This window comes from Alligator sinensis, unplaced genomic scaffold (genome assembly GCF_000455745.1).
Source record: "Alligator sinensis unplaced genomic scaffold, ASM45574v1 scaffold1642_1, whole genome shotgun sequence".
Taxonomy (NCBI): Eukaryota; Metazoa; Chordata; order Crocodylia; family Alligatoridae; genus Alligator; species Alligator sinensis.
In genome coordinates, this window is record NW_005842914.1 from 305,571 (window position 1) to 315,513 (window position 9,943).

Consider the following 9,943-nt stretch of genomic DNA (forward strand, 5'->3'; position numbering starts at 1 on the left):
CTGGGGGTGTTGCAAACACTCAGAAATTCAGCAAAGGAACGAGGCCTTGAACCCGGTTTATGTGAGTCACTTGACAGGCAATGGCAATAAAAATATTAAAATTCAGACCTTATAAAAGAGGAGGGAAAGTGCTACACGCTTCTTGACAGCCCAAGGTAAGCAGACTCTTCCCAAGGTAAGCAGCCTGGGGAGGGCTCTCGGGGAGACGGGAAGCGCAATAAAGAAGTGGGAGTCGTTTCCGAGCAGAGTTAGAGATGTAACGGCCAGTCGTTTCTTTTTTAAAGCAGAAAAAGGCTTGGCTTCCCCCCTCAGGCCCAAGCCCATCCACTGTGGATGGCCTTTTTGGAGGACCTTACCCAGGCTGTGATAGCAATTTTTTTTTTTTAATTTAATTTGTATCTACAGCCAAATTAGCCAGATCCAAGTGTCCAGAACCATAAGTGGCCCTGCTACCGGCAAACATCCTCCTCCCGCACCTGGGGCTTCAGATGTTTCCAAACCCTTGGGCGGACGTCCTACTGGCGGGCTCAAGCCCGGAGGCTCGGGGTTCGAATGCCCTCGAGTTTTGCTCACCCTCAGCAATAAGCAAGGGAGGAGACTCCCATTTCCATAAACCGGGTTTAAAACCGCTGCACCTCGGCAGCTGCTGAAACACGCGGCGGCTCAGGAAAACTGCCTTCTCAGACACAGCCAAGTGGTGGTTGCCCCTCCAGGTTAAGAAGCCACGGCGCTTGTCCTGAGCTCCAGGCTGTGACAGCAGTGACCATTTGCTCCATATTAGCAGCGGTGATAGAAGCAGTGTCTCTGCCTGCCAGGTCCCACCGGAGCACGCCAGGGATGGCCCAGCACAGCTGCCTACCTGTCCCGTACGAAGTGCCGGTGCTGGCGATGCTGCTTTTGCCCTGCATCGTCACAGGTAAGCAATGGAGAAAAGCTGCAGAGTCTCCGTGCAAGACACAACGTTCGTCGTCTGGACACGCTGACTTCTCCTCAGCACCGGTCACTGGACAGTGCTCGCAGCCGGATCCCTTCTCGGCTTGCATTGCAGTTGCCATTCCTAAAAAATGCGAGGGGTAAAGACGTGTCCGGTCCGTTTGGGGAGAACTAAGAGGCTCCTGCAGTTACGAAGCTGGGAGGGCTGCTTTTTCCAGACCATGAAAAAGTGGAAGCCTGAAAGTTTAGCGGCCTTAGAGCACACAGGCATAAAATCATGGATCCGGCTATTGTTTGTGTGAGCTCCAGTGCCGCTGTGTCTTAAAGGTTTTCCCCCAGCTCATTTGTCCACGGCACGGGTGTCTTAGGGCCTGAAGATAAGTGGCAAATTATTTCCTCTAAAATGTGTCTTGCTTAACGTGTCCTGAAGTTCCTAGGTTTGAATCTGACTCTGCAGTCCTTTGCCATGCAGACTTGAATGAAGGCCACCCCCGTGCAGTGAGGATTTAACTACCCAGTGTATCCTCCCAAATGCAATTCATGTCAGTTTTGTCCAGAAAACTGAGCATGAAAAGTCAGGTGCGCAAATGTGTAGCTGTGAAAACTAAATCCAAGCAATATTCTGGGGGGTTGAGTATTTTGCTCTCTTGTGTCCTTTTGGTGTGAGGGTTAATGCAGTGCTGTACTATATGATTTTGTCTTTGTAGCTCAGACCCTGGGAGTGCGCAGATAGAGGGGCCTACGTTTGCTAGTGCTTTTAAATAATAGACACAAACCTAGAGCTCAGGATACCTGCATTGTAGTCTGTTTTTATAAATCTTAATCAATAATGAACGTGCATGAAAAAAGTTAGTTTCCCAAGCTGCTTTTGAAAACAGAGCTGTTAGATTTAAGCCTGACGACTCTGCTGTGAACCCGCTCTGAGCTCTGGGCATTGCAAAGGCAGCAGGATGATTATTAATATAGTGCTAACCTGTGGGCAAGCTACCAATCCGGGAACCTTCCTCCTTCTCAGGTGTGGAGCTGGCTATAAATAATGAAACGTCTGACTTCACGCTGACCACGGGGCTCGGCCCAGCACTGTCCCTGTCGTGCGCGATACAGAACAACAGCCAGCAGGAACAGCTACTCTGGTACCGAGGGGACGGGGCTGTGGACCTGAAAGATGGAAATCAAATGAATGCCAGTCACCTCTGCTTGTCTCCTGTCACCGAGACCGACAACGGCGTTACCTTCACCTGCAAGCTGAAGCGGGATCAGTCCATCCAGGTCTCTGTGATTCTGGATGTCCAGTGTGAGTTGATGAGATGGGTGCCTCCAGAGAGCCGTGGCAGTGAAGAACCAGTGGCTTCAGGAGCCCACACTTCATGCCTTAGGGAGAAGATGTAGTTAGCAGGTGGCAATTAAAACACATCTTTTTCCCAGTGTAGACAGGACCTTGAGGGTGGATCCAAATTGCACTGAAATCAGTGGCACCCTTTGCATTTTCTCTAATTGGAGCTGGATCCGGCTCCTGATAATGAGATGCCCCCCTGCCACACACACGCACGCACGCACGCACAACCTAGCTTCTTTCCTGAGATGAAACATGGGGACAAAAGAATTGCCCTGGCGGTCTGTGTCTAACAGCGGTGGCCCGGCCAGTGCTGGCACTTTAGTGAAGGGGGTGGCAGACTGTTTTTCTGTTTCATTCTGCTGGGAAGAGGGTGTGCATTACATGGATAAAAGGACATCCTTTCTCTTTGATATGGGAAGAAGATGTTTGGGATCCTGATAACCATTTCACTCAAATAATTGTTGCAAACAGTTCGCCCCATGCTAAGTGGGAAAGACTCGCTCCGAGCAGAAGAGGAGGGCGACGTGACGTTGATCTGCAACGTGAAGTCCAACCCTCAAGCTCAAGTGGCTTGGCATAAAGACAACGTTGTCCTGACCCTTGAGGCAAAGCGCTACCAGATCCACCAGACCAGCGAAGTTTTCAAGCTCTCGATCACGAAAGCACAGAAGTCCGATATGGGGGTGTATACCTGCGTGGCAAATTCTTCCCTTGGAGAGGAGAGAAAGGACTTCCATTTGGTGATTGAAGGTAACGCCCGAGCATCCTGTATAACCGTCCTCTCGTCCTTTTTAAAAGCAGTGATCTTATAATGAGTCGGGGCTGCACTGTCATTTCAATGACTGCAAGCGGAAAACTTGCGTCTGCGCAGTTCCCTGTGCTGACCCCGCTGGCACAGCCGTAACAAGGGTTGGCCTCACGCTCCTGGGGCTGGGTGACGATCGCGGGGCTCCCGCAGCAAGTGCCTTTCCTGTTCCTGCAATCAGAAGTGGCTGCCTCTCAGCGTCCCCTCCCGGACGTGCGAGTTATGCTCCGAAAGCACTCCAGGGCTTGCCTGCAGCCCGTGCACACTTGCCAAGTTGAATCGCTGTAGCGATCAGTCATCCTGAGCAAAGTATTATACTTTTTATGAACCCAGCATCTCTCTGCAGTCCCCGGGGGCCATTTGCAGCATCAGGGCTTTATATCCTGAGCGCTTCAGGGAAGGGGAGCTCCTGTTTGAGGGTTGAGCAGTGCCCAGTATCGTCAGACGCTGATCAGGACTGAGGCCCCCTGACAGGGCTGGGGCATGAATGGTATGTTATACCTTGCTGGGTTTTCTTTCCTCTCATGTCCTTGGAGCAGGTGTCGAGCCAGCGGCTGGCAGCATCGTTAACACGGGCACGCCGTTGCCTCACCCTGCTCGATTCCCACGGCCTAATGCCCCAGCCTGGGAATGGCCTGCAGTGGCCGCTGGTTCAAATGTCTCATTGGTCCTCTAAAAATATCTTCCTGTCTGGTGTTGGGCTCGTCCTTCTCAAGTGCCAAACCCTGCGATACAGGACAGGTTGTCGGTAGCACAGCACGAGTCACGCTGTTAACACGGACAGGGAGAAAGCACTCGCCTCTTTTGCAACTCTGCGATGGCTGGCTCGACACAACTGCACCAACCTCTTGAATATTCAGGGTTTTTTCCTTTTTTTCCACAGATAAAAAACCTGTTTTTCCCACTGAAGCCATTGCTGCTGCAGCCGTGGTGGTTTTACTTACTATTGTTTTCGGAGTTGTGGCTCAAAGAGAAAAACTACTGAAGGTATCAAAAGCATCAATGATGGTTAATAAGAAAAAAAATCACAATGGTTTGAGGGTAGCCACTGCTGAGAGAAAAGTTTCTTTCATCTTGCAATGATTTTGGAGGAGCGGGGGGCCAACGGGAGAGTCAAACAAAGCTCGTGTTGCTTCTTGAACCTGGAGATGAGTCCGAGGTGGTGGCACACACCGTTCCCGTGGGATGTGTCTGCAGACACACGCACACAGGTCTCTGTAGTGCGGGTGTTTGTGAGCGTGTGCGTGTGTGAGAAGACACTGAAGTTTGCCATATGCAGAAATGGTAGAAACTCTAAATCGTGACCCTACTTCTTGGTCATCACGGGATGGCTCAGAATATGTCCTAACACTGAACACGGCCTTGTGTCGGCCATCGGTCCTGCTAAATCTGCCAGGCTGGTCACAGAGAAAGTGTCCCACATAAATAAGAACCCAGACTCGCTGTGACTACCCCGGCAGATTTAGCAGGACCACTGGCCGAAACACGGCTGTGCTCAGCGTGTTAGCACATATTCTGAGCTATGATGACCAAGAAGTAGGGTCTGGATGTTGTGCCGCCCTCTTCTCCCAACGTCTGTGCTGACTAGTCCAGCCCAGTGGGGTGACAGAGGCAACTGTGTTCTAGATAACACGTCATGTTGCAATCGTTTCCACCCATGGCGGTTTTCACTAGCATACAGGTGTTGCCCTGGCTGACTTCCAGTTTGGGTAACCGTGCTGTGCCTCCCAAAGTGACTCAGTTCATGTCTCTGCAGCACCTTGGAAAGAACAGTGTTTCATGCCATTGCTACTGCGACTGCCTGCAGCTTTCTCTCCCATGCTGGTGTGCGGTGATGCTCTGCATTGCCCCGCGCTGGTGGGCAGTGGTGCTCTGCACTGCCCTGTGCTGGTGTGCAGTGGTGCTCTGCACTGCCCTGTGCTGGTGTGCAGTGGTGCTCTGCACTGCCCTGTGCTGGTGTGCAGTGGTGCTCTGCACTGCCCTGTGCTGGTGTGCAGTGGTGCTCTGCACTGCCCTGTGCTGGTGTGCAGTGGTGCTCTGCACTGCCCTGTGCTGGTGTGCAGTGGTGCTCTGCACTGCCCTGTGCTGGTGTGCAGTGGTGCTCTGCACTGCCCTGTGCTGGTGTGCAGTGGTGCTCTGCACTGCCCTGTGCTGGTGTGCAGTGGTGCTCTGCACTGCCCTGTGCTGGTGTGCAGTGGTGCTCTGCACTGCCCTGTGCTGGTGTGCAGTGGTGCTCTGCACTGCCCTGTGCTGGTGTGCAGTGGTGCTCTGCACTGCCCTGTGCTGGTGTGCAGTGGTGCTCTGCACTGCCCTGTGCTGGTGTGCAGTGGTGCTCTGCACTGCCCTGTGCTGGTGTGCAGTGGTGCTCTGCACTGCCCTGTGCTGGTGTGCAGTGGTGCTCTGCACTGCCCTGTGCTGGTGTGCAGTGGTGCTCTGCACTGCCCTGTGCTGGTGTGCAGTGGTGCTCTGCACTGCCCTGTGCTGGTGTGCAGTGGTGCTCTGCACTGCCCTGTGCTGGTGTGCAGTGGTGCTCTGCACTGCCCTGTGCTGGTGTGCAGTGGTGCTCTGCACTGCCCTGTGCTGGTGTGCAGTGGTGCTCTGCACTGCCCTGTGCTGGTGTGCAGTGGTGCTCTGCACTGCCCTGTGCTGGTGTGCAGTGGTGCTCTGCACTGCCCTGTGCTGGTGTGCAGTGGTGCTCTGCACTGCCCTGTGCTGGTGTGCAGTGGTGCTCTGCACTGCCCTGTGCTGGTGTGCAGTGGTGCTCTGCACTGCCCTGTGCTGGTGTGCAGTGGTGCTCTGCACTGCCCTGTGCTGGTGTGCAGTGGTGCTCTGCACTGCCCTGTGCTGGTGTGCAGTGGTGCTCTGCACTGCCCTGTGCTGGTGTGCAGTGGTGCTCTGCACTGCCCTGTGCTGGTGTGCAGTGGTGCTCTGCACTGCCCTGTGCTGGTGTGCAGTGGTGCTCTGCACTGCCCTGTGCTGGTGTGCAGTGGTGCTCTGCACTGCCCTGTGCTGGTGTGCAGTGGTGCTCTGCACTGCCCTGTGCTGGTGTGCAGTGGTGCTCTGCACTGCCCTGTGCTGGTGTGCAGTGGTGCTCTGCACTGCCCTGTGCTGGTGTGCAGTGGTGCTCTGCACTGCCCTGTGCTGGTGTGCAGTGGTGCTCTGCACTGCCCTGTGCTGGTGTGCAGTGGTGCTCTGCACTGCCCTGTGCTGGTGTGCAGTGGTGCTCTGCACTGCCCTGTGCTGGTGTGCAGTGGTGCTCTGCACTGCCCTGTGCTGGTGTGCAGTGGTGCTCTGCACTGCCCTGTGCTGGTGTGCAGTGGTGCTCTGCACTGCCCTGTGCTGGTGTGCAGTGGTGCTCTGCACTGCCCTGTGCTGGTGTGCAGTGGTGCTCTGCATTGCCCCGTGCTGGCGTGCAGTGGTGCTCTGCAGCATATCCCAATGGCGTCTACACAGCAGCAGGGGGGAAGCCATTCTGGTGTGCTGCGCTGGGGCCAGCTGGGTGGAAGATGTTATGCTCACAGGGGAGAGTAATAAAAATGACCCTTAGTCATGCCTCTCACTCAGAAATACAGCAAGTGATAAGATTGTGTTGCTTGTGTTTGCTTTTAGTGCTTCATGAAGAAAGACGAAACACCAAGCGAAACAGCTCTGTAAGTATCCGATTCAAGGCCGGTATTTTTAGACAGAAAGCGGCACACGGATTGACCTTGTCATGAAAACCCAGTTCCAGCTCAAGCTGTTTTATTCTCTTAACTAGACTAGGAGGGAGGAAGCGCTGCCAATGTGGAAGAATGGAGCAGGACACCTGTAACCTCTGGTTTTGTGTTGTTTGTGCTGTACATGAACAGGTGCTTAAGAGGCAGTTTCTAGCCCGCTCCTATTTATAGCCAGTCTAAAAACACAATGCCTGAAACCAGCAGGAGCATGGCCTAGTAGCTAGAGCAGTGCACGACAAGTCCAGGGGCTGGATTCTGACACCGCCTTGCCTGGTGACCCCAAGAAAGTCACCGCAGTTCCCGTTTCAGTTTCCATCTCCATTAAATCCTTGCCTCCTGACCGCACAGGAGCATCGTCAGGCTTATTCAGTTCTCATTTGATCCTGGGATGAAAGGCAGTACAGAAACACTCGATGTAATTATCGCTACTATGGTGAAGGGGAGAGAACACCGTGGACGGGACTTAATTAGCTAGAGGCAGAGAAAACGTAATGAGCTGTTCTGTAACATAGGCAGGATGCAGTAGGGACCAGAGCCCATTATTTTCCCTCTGGAAGCCTTCCTTGTTAACTCACAAGTGACAAGCAAATATTAAGACAAGCGAGAAAAGGTCAAGATCAACTCCTCCCTGCTGTCCACAGATGCAGAACAACGCCGCAGCTCTCTCCGTCCCCTTGTAGTTCACCTGTGCCCAAAACATCAGTCACCCGGCGAGCAGATGCTTCTCAGTATGCCCCAGACCTAGTCTTTGGCTCCTGCCGCGGAGGATGTCAAGTTGGGCAGAGAGGCAGCGGGACAAGGGAGGGTACTGACAGCAAAACGGTCTTGCCTAGTCCATGTGGGCTCAGCCCCTCTGCCTCATGGCAGCAGGTGATTTCCATCCTTCCTTTGTGTTTTACCCCAGGTGAACAAGTCCTGAGCTTACTGTGCGTGCCTAAGAAAGACCCTCTCTAGCACCCTCGTGTTCACGGCTGGGACTCTCCCTTGCACGCCGCCGCGGCTGCTCCGAGTTATGCAGCTCCTTCTGTATTTATTGTTATTTAAAACAATGCTCACAATGTAAATGGCTCGTTAGGTATGTTGATTACAACTTACGGTTCTGAACACGTGAACGAGGGGGAAAAACACGACTGCTTCTTCCATTTGGTCTCCTGCCATGTTTATTCCTAGACGGCGCTTGCATGTCATCGGGTCATTTTCTATCAGGAATCGATTAGTCCTGGTGGAGACTGCCATGGAAATGGCGAGGAAGTCACAAACAGAAACGCGCGGTGTTCAAGACACAAATACCAGCAGAAGACAGTGTCTTAGATTGGCTCAGGGGTAGGTAACCCCTCACGTGTGCTGGTTTCAAATCCTTCCCTGGCCCACAGGATTCACAGTTGTTTAATGGGTCTCAGCCCAGTTCCCAGCACACAACCATCAAAGCATTTGGCTCTCACGTTCTCCTTTCTGTCTACGCTGAGCATCATCATGCTGTGCTAGGGGGTGGGGGGTTACTGGACTGGGTGCTGGGGCTTGCGTCTTACTGCATCTAAAAGGGAGACCGACCACAAGCAAATTCCTGACACAAGCAAATTGCTGACACACGCACACCAAACTTCACAACAGCGAGATACTTTGCATGTGAACAGAAAGCTTCATCCACAGGCACAGCCACGTAGGCAAAGGCAGAATTTCCTCCGGGAAAGCTCAGGAAAGTAATTAGACAGGACATGGGGAAGCCCCTGGGCGTGCAGGAAGCTGGCTCTGCCTACAGACACTTGTTGGAGAGCCGTGACTCAGAGAAATGTCTCAACACGAACTCTCAGCCAGGCTGAGGCTGAAAGGGCCAACGCAATCCTTGAATGGGAAGGAAGGAGAATATCAAGTAGAAGCATGGAAATGATCTAGCACCGGTAAGACAGGAAAGCTGCATCCAGTATTGCAGTCTGCCCTCGCGGAGGTCAAAATACTGAAAAGCGTTCAAAAGTAGGCCAGAAACAGGGTCCAAGGAGAGGGAAACGAGCCTCCTGATGTGAGGCTTGAGGAGCTCAGTCTATTCCAATGATCAAAAAGAGATTGTTGGGTTGACTTGAGCACTACGTAGTTACTCGTGGAAAAGATACTTGATCGCAGGAAGCTTTTCCACCTTGCTGATAGGGACAAAACAAGACCCAGCGGCTGGGCTGCAGAGTTAGACAAACTCAGCCTTGAAACGAGAGGCTAATTCCTAGCAGCGAGGGTGACTGAAAATTGGATGAGCCCAGCCGGACGAGGAAAGAGGGGGACGTGCCAACAGTGGGCGGCTTGGGAAGATCAAGCATTTCTAAAAAAAATGTGTTTTGATCACGCTTTGCAGAAAAAATTGGATTTCTTGTGGCACCGGAGTTCAAATGCAATGATCCTGATGGCCCTTTGAGTCTACAGCTCTCACTCCAATCATTGCTGTGATTTACACATTGCCTTTCCCGTCAATCTGCACGCCCAGCGGGCTCCCCAGGCCAGCAGAGCTAGCTAGGAACAGGGCAGAGCCTTGCTTCTGGACCCAGAGGACCAGGGCTGGACACCCACATAAAACCCGGGCGCCCCTGAACCTGCACAGGTGCACGAGGCTTGCTCTACCCGAGAGTAACTGGGAGGTAAAGCCTGGCATCCGGGAGGCTTCGCTGCTGCACAAGAGGGGTTTTGGGGCGAGGCTGGACGAGCACAGCCTTCTCCTGAAGTCCTGGTGGCGACTACAACGCGCCTTTGGCAACGAACGTCGGGAACAAACGCTGCCGGAGAAGCACGTCGCTGCTGGACGAGTCGGCCGGCTCTTCCAGCCCTGCGTGCGCGCCCGCGCCCGCCGCGGCGGAAAATCTTCCCCCAGACAGCCGCGCGCGCCCGGTTAGGACAACGCGTCCTTTCGATGGACTTCTTTAAGCGCGATGGTGCCCCATAAAGATGTAAACGGTAACCTTCGAGCATGGGGAGAGCGCAGGCTGGCCGGACTTTGCGCCCGCAGGGAGGGGGCAACGACCGCACGCAGGGAGAGGTCGAGCATCGCCGTTTCCTTCTGGAGCCCGTCCTGCCGGCCGCCCCGCACAGGCCGAAAGCGAGCCAGGGCTCCTCGCCGGGGCCGGACGCGCCCTGCAAAGGCCGGCGGCACCCGCTCGCGCCCCCTCAAGCGGG

At 53.9% G+C, this 9,943-nt stretch overlaps 2 protein-coding genes across 6 annotated transcripts in view; both read left to right on the plus strand.

The window, feature by feature from the left end:
- TMIGD1 (transmembrane and immunoglobulin domain containing 1) lies at positions 1-7,932 on the plus strand. Of its 5 annotated transcripts, none has more exons than XM_025192340.1 (7): positions 2-155; positions 714-916; positions 1,949-2,227; positions 2,741-3,019; positions 3,958-4,061; positions 6,684-6,724; positions 7,695-7,932. In XM_025192340.1, the coding sequence occupies exons 2-7, from the start codon at positions 838-840 to the stop codon at positions 7,696-7,698; spliced, it is 786 nt and encodes a 261-aa protein (XP_025048125.1). In that variant the 5' UTR covers positions 2-155; positions 714-837; the 3' UTR covers positions 7,699-7,932. The 5 variants fall into 5 exon arrangements, with proteins under 5 accessions (XP_025048128.1, XP_025048125.1, XP_014381415.1 ...); XM_014525929.2 differs by having other exon boundaries at positions 3-155; positions 816-916; XM_025192342.1 differs by having other exon boundaries at positions 4-175; positions 816-916.
- Positions 7,933-9,699: 1,767 nt separating this feature from the next.
- Positions 9,700-9,943, plus strand: part of BLMH (bleomycin hydrolase) — a 27,862-nt gene continuing 27,618 nt past the window's right edge. The window contains exon 1 of the mRNA XM_025192323.1: positions 9,700-9,724. Coding sequence (XP_025048108.1) covers positions 9,700-9,724 — 25 coding nt within the window. The remainder of the gene's footprint in view (positions 9,725-9,943) is intronic.